General features: G+C 45.8%; 1 protein-coding gene across 1 annotated transcript in view; it reads right to left on the bottom strand.

The window, feature by feature from the left end:
• Window positions 1-15,885, bottom strand: part of LOC126530755 (acetylcholine receptor subunit alpha-like) — a 324,932-nt gene extending 309,047 nt beyond the window's left edge. The window contains exon 1 of the mRNA XM_050178045.3: window positions 15,597-15,885. Coding sequence (XP_050034002.2) covers window positions 15,597-15,657 — 61 coding nt within the window. The 5' untranslated portion in view covers window positions 15,658-15,885. The remainder of the gene's footprint in view (window positions 1-15,596) is intronic.
• Between the last annotated feature and the right edge of the window lie 386 nt (window positions 15,886-16,271).

The raw sequence follows: 16,271 nt of genomic DNA, 5'->3' as shown, positions 1-16,271 counted from the left end.
ACCGTGTTTTCCTGTGTCTATATTTCATTCGTTTACAACCATAGACAATGGGTGGTTAGTGAACTAATTCACTCATGTGAAAGGGCGTTTTGCTGAAATTGCAGTCTTTTTTCTAATGGATGTCTTGCCGAAATTACAGCGTACGTCCGGTTGGCTACCCATACACTTCAGAGCAACGTGAGCGCTTCTGTAGCAGATGAACATTTAGGGCTTCCTTGTTCTCTCTACCTCTCATTTCCTTCCTAATTCCTCCCTGATGTGCAATGACGCCTTAAGAATATTTGCATATTTATGATCAAAATGCATCCGATTCCGTAGCCTAAATGGTTTCACCGGATATGCCAGTTGCGACGTGGCGACGACTTTCTTTCAATAATAATAATAGTAATAATAATAATAATAATAATAATAATAATAATAATAATAATAATAATATGAAGGAAAAGCGCACGAAGATCGGTATGTAGTTGTACTGTGCTTTTCCTGAATTCTGTATGCGGGTGACCATGAGGATAGAATTATTTTTATCCATGCGAAGACAATTGTAGAAATGGGAGGCGCGTACTTTTCAAAAATGTACGGCATAAAATAAAAAGTAAATCATATCGTAGCAACTAAGACAAAGTAGTGCAAGCTCAACATAACATGTACCGCGCTAATTCTTATTTTCCCTTCTGGTCTTGCCATATTTTTAACCTAATTTAGTTCTAAATTGTTTAATTAATCTTATATTTCTCTTCAAACATAATTGTCCTTTAGTCTAGTGTTACTTCTCACTTGCAAATTACTCTAATTCAAAATTTTCCTTTTCAAGTGAATCTTTGTGAGGTTAACTACCAATTATACTTATTATTGGCCCATCCCCATAGTGGGAAAGAGCCAAGTTCTGAAGACGCATTGTCATCATCATCATCGCCAGCATCATCTAACCAGCGTCATCGCGCCTTTTTGCTATATAACAGCTGTCAGGTTAAAACATTTCTGAGTATTGCTTAACTTGAAGATGAGGGAGGATTGTAAATCACCAGCAGCACAATAGTGTGTGCAAACACCACAGAAATGAGTGTACGCGTTTCGAAAAGTGCACTTCAACCCCAGAAACGCTACGTATTAGTAGAACCTCGTACACAACAAATATATAGCGCGTGGCGAATAAATGAAGTAAAATGACAAGCAGTATCGCTTAATGGTTGTCAATGAGCAGTAACTCGAAAAAAGTTTTAACGTCATTCACCGGTGTCTACATTATTGGAATGTAGAAAGAAGCATAGATATGGCGCACGTAAATGGTTCGAAAAGGGCGATAGAGGAAACGAATAAGTTGTGGCTCGAAGCTTAACATGCGCTTCAGTAGTACGGTACTAACGCGACCTCTTATTCATCAAATATGCAGTGTCGTGCGTTCTGTTTGTGTATTTCAACTAGGGGGAAATTTCATTTTCTTTATAGCGGCTGTCAAGCCAGTGCGTGTCAAATGTGACATCTTAATGGCTAGGATTTTTTCATTCAAAGCGATAGCATATGGCAGCTCACAGTGTACAGGCAAAAATACCTTGTACCCCTTGCTACGAAGAGCAACAAGAAAAAAAAAAAAGAATGAGCCACACACTTTTCACGCATTGGAATTTCCTCTCGCTTGCATACCACCCACGTGACTTCGTTCGCAAGCTGCAATTGAAAAAGGCACGCCGAGAAAGAAGATAACACTTGCAGACATATGCAGGCGAGACATATAATGCTGTAGATTAAGATGATGATGATGATGATGATGACGATGATGATGAGGAGGAGGAGAAGGAGGACGACGACGACGACGAGGAGGTGTAGGTTATCGAGAATTTGCTACCACATGCAAAAGGGCGATAACATGCAAGAGAACGAAGAGAAATAATAGCATAGCAGCCCACGTGGGTCCGCATGACGCACTGCAAACGGCAGTACACTTCGAGTAGTCTATGAAGCCAACCGTCCTCACTACCTGAAGCGGACCACACGCGCCTTTAAGCTTCAGGGATGTGCGCGACCATTCATGGCCACGAGATCGTCGCCAGCATGAATACCCCATGCTGGACAGACCTCCCGAAATAGCGAAGCGCGCTCAATATCGTGATCTAGACTAAAGAAGTAGCACCGCTATCCAGTGGCTGCTTTACCCTTGCAGCACCGTTGGCAACAAGCTAACAAGCTTTCGGCAGTTGGCCCGCTGACAACGGTAGCCGGACAGTTAAAACACCGTCTGTTAAACAGGACGCTGAGAGTTTATTTCATTTTGTTCGTGCCACCACCGTAGCAAAATGAACTAACGGGGTGACAAACATGTAGCCACGCGAATCCCCTAAGGAAGCATGAGTACCGCACCTTTCACATGCAACTATATTGGGACCGAACCCCAACACAGGTTTTGACTATGGGACTTCCTTTTGTATTTCTCATCTATCAAAACAAGTGACCACTTTGAAGCAATAAACTTTGAAACTTTGAAACTCGGTACAGCGAACGAATAGCGCACCGCAATGCGCATGGGCAAGCGCTGGAGTTAAGCTGCGTCTCCAACAACTTTGTGGTACGATATGCGACAACGCGTTCGAGTTCCGACCGTGTTCGTTTGTTCGTCACACGTTATCGTTCGGTTGGGGGCGAAATGCGAAAACACCCGTGCACTTAGATTTAGGTGCACGTTAAAGAACCCCAGGTGATCCATATTTCCAGACGACTCCCCCTACCACCACCACTAGTACGGCATGCTTCATAATAAAATCGGGGTTTTGGCACGCAAAATCCCATATTTTATTTGATCGTTCAATTCAAGCAGGAAAACACATCATGTACCTGAGAAGCTTCGCAAGAGACGCTCAGGCGGATTAATTGGCTGCCTCGATCGCCAGACTAAACTCGCCTGTAGCCATAATCCACAAGCACCACCATTAGCTCGAGTACTTAACGAACGAGCAGCGAGCGAACGAACGTATGTGCAGTCGAGCGAGTAATCATGCGATTTCCAGCCTGTCTATTCAACTACCGAGTCACAGCCGCTCTCCGTAAGCCCACAATTAATACTTACACTCGCCCCGAGAAACTCAAGCAGTATTCCATCGACCATATTAGCGCGCAGCACAACAGCGTTCATAGAGACGACGTGTCTCCAACGTTTGTTGCAAGCGCCCACGCAACGCGGTCTTCGCACTACCGGCGTTCGCGTGTTGCGCAGCTTAAGCTTCCCGAAGAGTGCTAGATTCACAAAGTAATTGCGCAAAACAAAACAATAAACTTAAATTTGAACACGCACCAGCAGTGAAGGGAATCTCAGTGAAGGTCAAAGAAAGACATGATGTACTTTTGTGCGATAGACGTGACACAGCCCAACCAGAAATTATTCTTGTCTCGTCCACTTACACTCCTTTAGCGAGTCCGTACAGGCAAAGGTAACACGCTTCTTCTGTCTGTTACCTTCGCCTTGTGTCACGTCCATCGCTTCATAGTACGTCCTGTCCAAGACCTAGCCAAAATTTTTTTGCTGCGAAGCCATTGAAAGGGACGGCTTTCCACGAAGCCGTGTTTAACGCTCGGCAAGAAAACCATGCTTACTTGCTGTGTCCACCAACGAATGGCGCTGAGGACATCGCGCCTCTATACCAGACATTGTTAACATAATGATGGTACTCTCCGCAACGCCTCATTGTAAGAGGTTCAAGTCTAGTCTTCGCAATACTTGAGTTAAGAGAACCAAACAGTGAGTTGATCCTCGAATGTCTGTTTAGGCTCACTCACTGGAAGAACCCTGCTCACATGATTTGTGCATTGTTCAGCGTGAATTGGGAAGTATCACCCGTAACAGTAAATGTAACTCTTTTCGGATACGACCCGTCAAGGCGGCATGGAGCAGGATAGTGTCATATGTGTTACCTCGTAAGGCGAGCATACCAAGGTTTATTCCACTGGAAGGACAAGCCAAAGTCGCAACCTTCAGCAGGCCACGCTCTGTCGCATAGAGCGAAGTAGACATGTGCGCAAACCAAATGTGTTATTGAAAACACTCGCTTCATATTGGTACTGACCGATGATGCTTGACAGCAGCCGGAAATTGGGACAAACGACGGCGAAAGAGGCGACAAGCGGAGACAAGCGCCTCCAGGAATTAAACTGTAGTACTTCCAAGTGATTTTAATTTGGGAGAAGAAGCAAACATATATATATATATATATATATATATATATATATATATATATATATATATATATATATATATATATATGAGGTGCACAAGCGTGATTGCACAGTGGCGCCGGCTCATCTTAAATGACAAAACAGAAGTGCCCGGCACAAGTCATTGTCAAGGAATGGGAGCATCTCTTTTTCGCGCATCCCAAATATGAAAGCTTCTTGGTCTACAGGGCTATTGAAGGCTTGCTTACTGCATTGTTCCCTTCAAATGCCGCTGCTGCTATTATGAGTCTGGTCAGGTCATGTGCGTGCCTAGCAATAACTGTAGCGTCATAGAAAAGAAGCTTACAACGATGCTCTGAAAAGTGTTGTGCCAAGAAGAAATCCCTGCCCTTCTGAGTTTTTTGGTATGCTGTTGACACTGGCCCAAAAGCAGCACTTTGAGAGAAGCGTTCACTCTGATAGTATGCAATAGTAACAAACCCGCTTCAGTCAGCAACAGTACCAGTATTACTGCGGCGTTGGCACTCAAAATTTCATAGCGGCTTCGCTATTTAACTATTCACTATTAAATACGGTCATTCAGCGCTAACTCCCACTCAAAAACAAAAAAAAAAAACAGAAAATGTTCACGCAGAAATTCCTCTGGGAGTTGGGGCAAGGCTGTGGCAAGAAGTATGCTAAGCCGTACGACAAATTCAATGTAGGAGTTGTGTATGAAATCCCCCTGGCGTGTGGTAAGTCTTACATTGGGCAGACGGGACGGTGCCTGAATGATCGAGCCAGGGAACATGAACAAAAATTAACTAAGGACGAATTGGCGCACTTTCCTGCGTACTGCAATGCCTGCCACTGTAGACCATGTTTCAAGCAGATAAAGATTCCGGAGAGAAGCCAGGACCAGGCTGCACGCGAACTTATGGAGGCATGTCATATACGAAAGAAAGGCCAAGACTGTTGTAGTGATATTTTCATTAGGCTATTTGAATCGGAGATAGATTTTTTTTATAAGTGGTTGCCCGGCTAGGCTGATGAGGGGTCGTGTTGCTGCGTTCTGCGCATGTTATATTTGTGTACATATTACTACGTGTTGCCGTGAATAAATCAGTTGAGAGTTACCGCTCGTGTCATCGTTTTGCATTTTCTTCCCGCGCCCTCGTCTTTTTTAGCGGTCCATATGATATGCATGTCCATGTAAGCGTGAGCATTGCGCCGCTTGCCAATCTCCACGCAGCCTGGTGTCCTTGTCAATGTTACGAAACTTGATGAGACCAGAATAAACCCTTACCAACCATCAAACCATATAGGTCGTTATCAACTTTGTCGGGCTATATCCGAGCTTTATCAACCCTCTTAGGTCCGTATCAACCTTATCGAAATCGATCCGATGCCTAGCAGTCCTTATCTGTCCTGATCGGACATTATCCAACCCTTATCGGCCCTTATCAGCCTTATTGGACTTAATTTGACCCTTAACAAACTTTATCGGTGCTTATTAAACTTATTAGAATTGCTCCGACCATTATAAGCCCTAATCGTTCTTCACCACCTTATCCAACCGCGCCAATCCGTTATCAACCATGACGAGGTCCACATAACTCCTCATCACTCCTCAACAACCTTATCAATTCATTGACTGCTTACCTGCCTTTTCGCGCGACGTGAAGCGCATGCGCCCTTGTAGATTTGTGGCATGTCGGTCGGTGAACGATCGTCCTAACGGAAGGCACATCCCACGACCACCGAAATGCATAGGGAGTTTGACGTGTTTAGCATTAAATTTTGGCAAAACCGGAATTTTCCAAATGTCTTTATTGCTTGAAGGCGCGTGTACATGTGGTCCTAGAGATGGCTTTTATTCCACAATCACCAAATCGTTCAACAAAACCTTCATAGAAAATGTTATCCTTTGACAGTTGGTTTGTAAAGCCGGTACAGCCCATTCATATAGTTTAGATGCTGGGTCTTTCAGCGAACACCTTGAAATTTTTGTTAAATTGCCTGTGCCAGATAGCACAATTCTAGTCCATAAACTGGTCTACTCGAAGAGAACATTACTTGCACAAAAAATTGAAGTGCAGAATCTACTAGTTAACAAAAATTCATTAATTAGATTTTTAACTTGTGACCTTATGGCCCATATTGCGATTTACAAATTCTAGCGGGTGAGACTGCAGAGCATATTCACTTTAACATATTTGTTTGGATGACACCATTCACGAGATATGCTTCGTAAAGGTTGTGGTAAAAATGCATTGCAATTCCACTTATTTTCTTAACAAAACACCGTTTTATGCAATGAAGCACAACAGTAACTGACACGTCAATGGATTTCTCCGTAAAGTTCGGGAATCATTATCTCGAAACTAGTGTCATCTACTGAATGCTTTCGAGTGGATCCACCTTGCGAACTCCCCTGCTCGACTTTGGAAACCGATATATGTGCCATAAGGTAATTAGTTAAAATATAATTAGTGATGTTTCGTTTTTTAGTCAATTAGGCATTTCAAGTTTTTGCACAAGTAAATGGCCGCCTCTTCGAGTAGACCAGCTCATGGACTAGAATAATGCTTTCTGCCATAGGCAATTTAAACAAAAATCACCGCCCCTTCCAGTCCGTGAAGATGGTCGAACAGCGAAGCTGTGTTAGTCACACACAGTGTTGCAACATGCAAGTCAAACTTCTCAAGCAGTTTATATTGTAAATCTTTTGTGTCCTCATTCTTTCACCTGATTTTGGCTCTTGCGAGCTTCGCGTGATGAGCATCCTTTAGAAGTGCTTTTTTTTGCGATTCTTCCAATGTGCCTTGTTTTTCTTTTTCTTGAGCATGAGGTGTTTGTGGCGCGCACCTCGGGGCTGGTCCTGCGATGACGAGCCGGTTCACAAGCCAACTCTCGCTGACGCTAGCGGTAGGCAGCTTCTTCCTCAGGAGTACGCACTGCTCGTGGTCTTCCAATATCTGTAGCTGAGATGGAACGTGCGGAACCACTAATCCAAAGCTCCGTATATTGGGTGCATGGCTCACCACTGAAGATGCGGGCGCTGCTATCGTTTCGAGGATTGGTTGGATTGGTTTGACGATTGACGTCTTTGTGCTTCTTAATGAAGTTACACATACGCTCGGTTGTGATGGTGAGAACGACGTCAGTGACGGTATGACCGCAGTACGCTGTTAAAAAAATTTAATTAAGGGGTTTTAGGTGCCAAAACCACGTTCTGATTATGAGGCACGCCGTAGTGGAGGACTCCGGAAATTCGAGCATCCGGGTATCTTTAACGTGCACCTAAAGCTAAGTACACGGGTGTTTTCGCAGTACGCCGCTGTCGCTTGCGTTCGATGTCTCGTGTTTGCTCGGTGGCGTGGTTAGCAGCATCCACCTGGTATTGCCACTTGCGATTATTCAATAAGGATTGACTAAAAATTAAATCTGTCCGTGACGAAAGACAATGAATGGCTCATAGCCCCTTAAGCAATGGCTCATGCCTCCGTAAACACGGCCTCCCCGTTGCGACGAAAGAAGAAAAGTGAAATTCTACATTAGAATGACGAGCGACAACGGAGCCAACTGTGGAAGACATGACGAGGAACGCAGGAGCTGTAGCACGAACGCGTTCACCCTGTAGCGCTGTGGAAGCGCTGTGGATGATGATAGCCTTAGCGAACTCCGACAGCGACGAGACAGGGTCGGCATAAACAGCTTCGCTGAAAAAGCAATCAGTGCCCTTCCACTCAAGTGAAGAAGGATGATCAGCGAAGCTGTGATTGTCGGCCCCGTAGTGACGAACTGCACCTCCGCCACCGGACGGCCCGGCACTGCACTATCTTCGGGATCGGTCCACGTACAGGGAGTGCTTAACGCTTGCTTCACCTGCATCGCAGGTCGGCCCGGCATTGCACTATCTTCGGGATCGGACCACGTATGGGGAGTGCTTAACACCTGCTTCACGTCCACCTCGGGTCGGCCCAGTATTGCAATATCTTCGGGATCAGCTCATGTATAGGGAGCGATCAACGCCCACTTCACCTCAGCCGCGGCGGGCCCGGCACTGCAATATCTTCGGGATCTGCCCACGTATGAAAAATTGTTTGCCTAGGCGTGCACGCGATCCGCCAGTTCCTAGCCATAGTGTAGCTTCGCTGCAAAAAAAAAGAAATTGAAAGTGTTCGCTGAAACACTCGGTGTCTTCATTTTCTGCAAACGTGGGTGTTTCGCCGAGTGGGTAAGACAGTCCGCTTCTGAGCATGTTGTCGTAGGTTGACAAATCCCCACCGCCAACGTTCTCCCTTTCGAATTGATTTTGTTTTATACATTAATTTCTTAACAGCGATTCGTCTTACGTGACGGGTGGACAAAGGGGCGGACGGATGGTTTGCTTCGTTGGGTAGGCATAGAAATGTTTACGCATTTAAGAAAGAAAACGTTTCGAACGAATGGCTCGAGCGCTTGTATCTACAGTAGGAGTTGCATCACTTTGTGCCGGGTTATCGGGCGAATTCCATCCAAAAAACAGAAAAAAATAATAATAATAGAAATTCTTGCTTGAAAGTAACACCAAACACTGAAACAAGCACCGACTGGCCTCCAGATTAAATGTGTTTAATTGAAGACTAATGATAGTAAAAGAGCTGCTGGGCTCGCGCTAAGCAGGTACTCTTTGAAAACGTGCACTTGTTGCTCTAACGTAGTTCTGAAAGGCGAGTCACATACGCGTAGTTTCCCATTGATGGGATAGGAAGTGAACGTGAGGTTCTAGCCTTGTGACAGTGGCATTGCGTGCTGCGTTTAATTTTTGTTTTGAAACATGGATATCTGTCAGAATTTCTCTTTGCTGAAATTTCGTGTTTTAAATACAAATAAGAAAGAAAGATTAAAATTGGTTAAGAAAAAACAGGCCAACCTAGACGCAGTAAGGGTAAAAGCAGACCAATTCACGTTGGCACTTGCAAACATATATGCAGTCTTAGAACAGAGAGAAGCAGATGACATAGAGGCAATAAATGAAACCGTAACTAGGCTGGCTTCAGAAGCAGCAATTAAAGCGGGAGGTAAAGCACCAAGGCAACCATTAGGTAAGGTCTCCCAAGTAACAAAGGAAATTATAAAGGAACGACAAAGAATAAAAGTGCCCAACCCCAGAGATCAGATAGAATGCGCGGTACTTTCAAACATAATCAACAAGGAGAAAATAAGGGCTATCCGAAATTATAACGTGAGAAGATCTGAGGACGCAGTAAATAATGGATGCGGCCTGAAATTAGTGAGAAGAAAACTTGGCATCGGACGAACCAAGCGATATGCACTGAATAATAAGCAGGGTAATATCATCAGCAATCTCGAAGATTTAGCAAAAGCAGTGGAAGAATTCTGTACTGAGCTATACAGAACCCAAAGCAGCGAGAATATCTCCATTCGAAGTAGTAATGAACAGGTTACAGTGGCTCCTTCTATAACTAGCGATGAGGTCAGAAGCGCCTTGCAAGACAAGAAACGGGGAAGAGTGGCAGGAGAAGAAGGAATAACAGGCGATTTAGTAAAAAATGGAAGCGGCATAATTCTTGGAAAACTAGCGGCCCTCTGTACGAACTGTCTACCTACTTCAAGGGTGCCAGAGAACTGGAAGAATGCCAGCATTGTATTAATCCACGAAAAAGGAGACGTTAAAGAATTGAAAAATTATGGGTCGATTAGCTTACTTCCCGTATTATATAAAACATTCACCAAGATAATCTCCATTAGAATAAGGGCAACAGTGGACTTTAGTCAACCAAGGGAACAGGCAGGTTTTTGGAAGGATAGTATGCAATGGGTCACATCCATGCCATTAATCACGTAATCGAGAAAGCCACAGAGTACAATCAGCCTCTTAATATTGCTTTCATAGATTCGTAATCAAGGTGTACTAGATGCTTACGTAAATATCTTGGAAAGTATGTGCATGGATTCCACAGCTACCTTGATTCTCCACAAGTAGGAAGATACCTATAAAGCAAGGGGTCAGACAAGGACACACAATCTCTCCAATGCTATTCACTGCGTGCTTGGAAGAAGCATGCCAGTTATTAAACTGGGAAGGCTTAGGAGTAGCGATCAACGGCGAATGTCTCACGAACCTTCGACTTGCAGATGACATTGTCCTGTTCAGCAACACTGGGAGGAGTTACAACAAATGACTGATAAACTTAACAGCGAGACTATAAGAGTGAGGTGGGGTTGAAGATTAATATGCAGAAGACAAAGTTAATGATCAATAGCCTGGCAAGAGAACAAGAGTTCAGGATTGCCAGTCAGCCTCTAGAGTCTAGAGTACGTTTACCTCTAGAGTACGTTTACCTAGGTCAGTTACTCCACAGGGGACCCTGTTCATGAGGAGGAAATTTACAGAAGAATAAAATTGGTTTGAAGCGCATTCGGCAGACATTGTCTGGTCCTGACTGGAAGCTTGCCATTATCATTAAAAAGAAAGATGTGCAATCAATGCATTCTACCGGTGCTGAGATATGGGGCAAAAACTTGAAGACTCACAAATAAGCTCGAAAACAAGTTAAGGGCCTCGCAAAGAGCGACGGAACGAATAATGTTAGGCGTAACGTTAAGAGCCAGGAAGAGATTGATGTGGATCAGAGAGCAAACAGGATAGCCGATATTCTTATTGACATTAAGAGGAAGAAACGGAGCTGGACAGTTCATGTAATAGATAGGTCAGATAACTGGTGGGCCATTAGGGTTACAGAATGGGTGCCATGAGGAGGGAAGCGCAGTCGAGGACGGCAGAAGACTAGGTGCGGGGATGACATTAAGAAATTCGCAGGCGCTAGCTGGAATCTGCTAGCGCAGGACAGGGGTAACTGGAGGTCGCAGGGAGAAAACTTCGTCCTTCAGTGGACCTAAAATAGGTTGCTGCTGGGGATGATGAAAGTATTTCGACATTTTAAACCGTGATTCATGCGCTTATTACGGCATATAACCTCGTTGTCTTAGCTCCGCATAGATAATAATTTTTTTGTTATGTATATTTTTTTGGCTTTCGTGATGTTTTTCTGGCGTAATTTTTCTGTGCTTCTCTTGGGAAGGAGGGTGTTCCGCACCATTTTCGTTCTGTCTACTTATTCAGCCAGCTCAATGAAGAATGATGAATATATCGATAACGAAAAGAATTTGACAAGAGGGCCCCTCATTAGTATTTTCAATCTGCACACGCTTGCTGAACTGGTCGAATTTGTGACAATGTCACGTTGTTGTGACGCTGAAAAACAGAAGCAAAAACTGTCTATCATAAAATTAAGCGCCAAACAATGAAAACATCCTTAAGTTAGCTCGTTAAGGAACCGTTCACTGCGGTGAGGCCACCTTATGTGACTCTGCAAGCTTACTTACTGAGGGACCTCAGTAAAGGCACATTCACACCAAAAGCGGAGCGTCTAAGCGGACAAGCGGATTTTCAAAGCGGCGAGGCGGCGAGCGCCCGCGCCTGTTCAGACCGGCCGCGTTGTCTGGCTATCCGCGCCGCCGTGAAGGCGGGGCATCTCGCAATTTCTTTAGCAATTTCAGGGACGTGCCGCCATCTCGCGGCACTTTGGGTTTGTGCGCGCACTTTCGATATTTTTTTCTTCGTGGGTCGGCGCGCTCCCGTCCGCTATCAACTTCTGCAATATGATGAGCTCAGACGAAGAAAACGAGATTGTTGGCATTTTACTCGCCACTTGTCTAGCCGATTTTCAAGATTTGTTACAGCGCAACACAAGACAAGGACAAGCGAAGGTATAAAGCGACGACACGGCGCCGTGTCGTCGTTTTATACCTTCTTTTGTCCTTGTGTTGTTTTGCGCTGTAACAAACCTAACCAACTGGCCCAACTTGCCGTTTTGACGCTTTTGAATAACAGAAGCGAAAAGCCCAGAGAAAGACATTCGTTTATATTCCTTGACCAGCGCTTCTGCAGTGTCGGGTTCTGATTGGCTGCGGCCAAAGCGGCCAGCTTATCCGCGCGGAAAAAATCGGTCCGGGCGCGATCCGGCCAAGCGGCCGCGTATTTTCCGCAAAGCGGAAAATCCGCGGCCGCTTGGCCGCATCCGCTTGTCCGCTTGTCCGCTCCGCCTTCGGTGTGAACGTGCCTTAAAGGCTTCGTTGATGCTTACACAGCGTAAGTAGCTCCGAAGCTAGCTTCATGCGTCCTTACGCCGCTTTTGGCCCTTAGAGGGCCCCTCACCAGGTCCGGTAGCAAATTTTTGTTATACGCTGGAAGTTGATACGTATTCTCTGGGAGCGTTCTGCGGCGAAAATTTTTCAAATGGGCTCATTAATAAACGAGATAGAAATATTTCAATGTCGCGAATCCATGATCTCAGACGGCGAGCTTCACCTCAAATATGGACGCACTTGCCCCGTCTAGCCTCCGCAAGCGAAATTCCTTCCCTGCGTTCTCCCATACCACAGTTCGAGGATCGGGTGACGCATTACGTCGCGGGCCCAGCCTTTATTTTCTTTCTTGTTTTTTCTTTCGGCGCTGCGCGGTTTTGTTGATGGCCTCGCGCACGATTTTGCACACTGTGCACAAGGACACATGACAAGCGGTATAATTCAGTGCTACACGAATACTGAGAGAGACACAAGTAGATTGCAGAGCATGATCACGCGCTGGAACACGGTAAAAAATGACATAGATTCGGCACGTGCGCACGTGACTGAACGACCGTGGGAACAAGCAGACGAAGTGGAAGTACATCTCTCTTGCTTCGGTGCGAAGTAAAACAAAAAAAAAAAAAACATGCAGACATACGGTTTGCATGTTTTATTATTTCTCTAAACTTCAATTCGTCAATTTAAGCATTAGATCACACAAATAACAGACGTTGCCTTGAATAATTCTTGAAGTCACGTGTCTTGATGATTGACGTCGCACGGCGGACACGAGTACGTAGGCGCAGGGACACGAGTACGTCACCGTTCGGCTTGGAGCGCGGTCGCGGTGAGGGAAAGGAAAAACTGCGTTCGGTTTGAAATTTCCTATCTTTCCGCGGAGCGTAGCGATGTAATACTTTGCAAATACGATCAATTGCCCGCATTGTATGCTCTTCGCTTGTCAGTTGAAAATGGCCAGACCTGGTGAGGGGCCCTTGAACGAGCGCTTCACGTCACTGCTTGGCCACGTGATGTTTGCTCGCGCATGCGCGCTGCCTGCGGAGAAGCAGGAGCACGGTTCCAGGCGTCATTTTCAGCGGATTCTACGCAGTATTTTAGGCATAGTGAATGGCATAGAGTTTCTCGCTATATTACCCAGAGGGAAATCTGGCGCTGCTGCGCTGTGGTATTTATAGGAATGCCGGTATATTGTGATTTCGGATTGGCACCGTTCTCGGAGAGCTAGGACGCCTTGAAGACGCGCCTAGCTAGTACCGTTCCGTCTGTCACAATGACTCGCTACCCACTAAAACAGCAACTAAAAAGCTGTTTTAGCTTTATTATTACACAAGAAAATTTCTGTTTAATTATGAGAACTTGTTATTGCGTGCACAAATATGTGAAACGTAAGAAAGTATCAGGGGACCGCTAAATTTGAAGGACGGACCACAAGAGTTTCGGTCGCTTTGGAACAGTTTGTAGCCTGCTTCTTTTTCTTCACTTGATTACGTATTGTAGGCGAGTAAATTTCATAGGAAGATGAAATATGGGTGAATAAACACCTTTCAGGAATATTTTACTTTAACTGTGCGGTATTTGTGTAGCCATATCCACGTTTTAGACGAAGCCTCTTACAACACCAGCCAAGAAAAGCCTCGCAGACACACCTACTCTCATTCTCATGACGGCACAGGGCCGCTTAGGAAACTATAATAGACGGTGTGGCCAGATTTCTCTCTAGGTACTATAGTGAGAAACAGTATGATGAATGGCATTGCCCCACGGAGGAAGGAAAAAGATAGGAGGAAGCATACAGCAACGCGATTTAAGCCAAATCTGATGGCCCAACCTGGTGACCACACCTGAAAGTGCGTGGTTGGTTTTAGTTTTCCCGCTCTGCAGGCCGAGCCACGGCAGGGCCGCCGTACAAGCGCGCACCGAAATAAAAACTACTTGCATAGCAACTGGGAAACAAACGCCTCAGCAAACCTCGATTGTTGCTCCGTGATCTCGACACAAGAAGTCACGTGTTGGGCCACCACTGTCGCTTCACGGAGCGTTTGCTTGCCAAGGCTGGCCGAGTGACGTATGTTCCCTCCTATATTTTTTTTTCTTCCTCCATGCGTCCATGCGTTGCACGACGCCGGCGTGCGAGTGTTGCATGAACACATCAAGTTTTGCGCTAGAATGTGGAGCTTTTGTAAAACTAGAAGAAAGCGTCCACACGTCTCTATATTAGCACTTCAATTCAAAAATTATGCGACGATACCACTTTTTTATTGAATAATGGTGTTCGCGTAAAGCTTTAACAGATGCTCTCGAACCCATACGTGCGGCAACTGTTCCTTACGCGGCGAACGACGGCCGAAACGAGCTTTCATAGTACGCTTGCTTCTTCCATCGCTCCTTCGCTGTAAGGAAGCCTCACGTAAGGTTAGGAAGCGGTCGAAGGAACGAAACATTTCATTGTTTCGCCCTAACTTTTCATTGGGCGAACCTGTTCACGGAAAAGCAGGTTACACTCAAGGCACAACGATAGCGGCGAGCACCAGTCGGCGATCGTCGAAAATCTCATCAGCGGGTCGAGCGCGTCGGCTTTTATGCATGGCTCGTTGAAGATTCCAGTGCCCGCGTGGTTTGCCGGAAGTGCTTCACAAATCGCGTGGCGCATAAAATCAAATAACCCAATGTTTCGTGACAACGGCAAGAACTGCTCATCACATTCGAGAAATTTCTGATACATGCAAGTGTGTCCTGAGCCGAGTAAATACGTTTAACATTTGTTAGCCGGTGAAAGGCAGTCACGGCGGAAAGATAAACAAGTACACGTGTCAATAAATACCGTGCAAAAACTTTCAAGAACTAGTCGCCATCATTGTCTGAAGCACTAACCTAGGCCGAGCAATAGTGCTGATAGCTCTTGCGTAAATCTTATTCCCACTGTGACTAGCCTACATGGTTGAATGAACCAGTCCAGATGATTCCAAATTTGTTAATGCATAAAAAATTCAAGAAGGCATGAAGATACGCAACATCACTATTGTTATTTCTGAGCAAGATAACATGCTCGCCAAAGAGTCAAGGTAACAGTGACAAGCGACTGAATAATTTAACAAAGGACGAGGCGACACTGGCAAGCAAATACACACTAGTGTCAAGTGGAACCGATAGCATCCGAAAACAGTCATCTGAAAATTTCAACGCTAGACAGATCTTTTTCTTCTTGTTATATGGTAACATCGTTGTACTTCTACTACAGTTACGAACGCATTAAACATAGAAATGACGAAGCTTGATCTCACTGCGCGACTCACCGATAGCAAGTGCGAGCAAGAGTAGCCTGACGAGTCGAATGCCCGGAGGTTGCAAATCCATGGCTCCAGGAACACCAGGACGGAGCGTGCGAAGCCGGTCTCGCACTTCACAAGGTGACAACCGAGACGATCGAGCGGGCAGCGGTGGGGTTCGGCGCTGCAGGTCGCAGCCACATCCACTGGCCGTCCTCAAGCAGACGCGTCCGGATTGAAGACGGGCGCTCGCGGCGTCCCCGGTGGGCGCAGCCGCCGGCGGAAGAGGTGGAGCGCATCGGAGCGCACGCCATCGCAGCCGGCGCCGGTCTGAGCCGTTCCTCCTCCGTCGCGACATGCGGGTCCGGCGCGCGCCGCCGGTCCATGGCGGCGCTGCTCACAAACCAACTGCGCGAGCCCGCGCGCGCGCTCCTGATGGGAGCGTTTACCCTTTCTTGGCCCACGATTGCTGTGTGAATCAATGTTTAGCAGGGGATATGCGACTTCGAGAGAACTAAACGAGGGTATTCTAGAGAAAACAAAAAAAGAGAATATGTGAGCGCGTACAATGCTAATTAATTCACGCGTCGATTTGTTCTGCACCAGATAATACGGCTCTCGCTAATTCTTAGAAAATGCCCAGCACCAGGCTGAGGTGCAGCTCTGCGCCGCATTTCTTTCATTGCGATAGCAATTGTATGG

Source organism: Dermacentor andersoni, chromosome 5 (genome assembly GCF_023375885.2).
Source record: "Dermacentor andersoni chromosome 5, qqDerAnde1_hic_scaffold, whole genome shotgun sequence".
NCBI classification, from domain to species: domain Eukaryota; kingdom Metazoa; phylum Arthropoda; class Arachnida; order Ixodida; family Ixodidae; genus Dermacentor; species Dermacentor andersoni.
The sequence above is the reverse complement of the archived record's forward strand: the minus strand, read 5'-3'. Positions and strand labels throughout refer to the sequence as shown.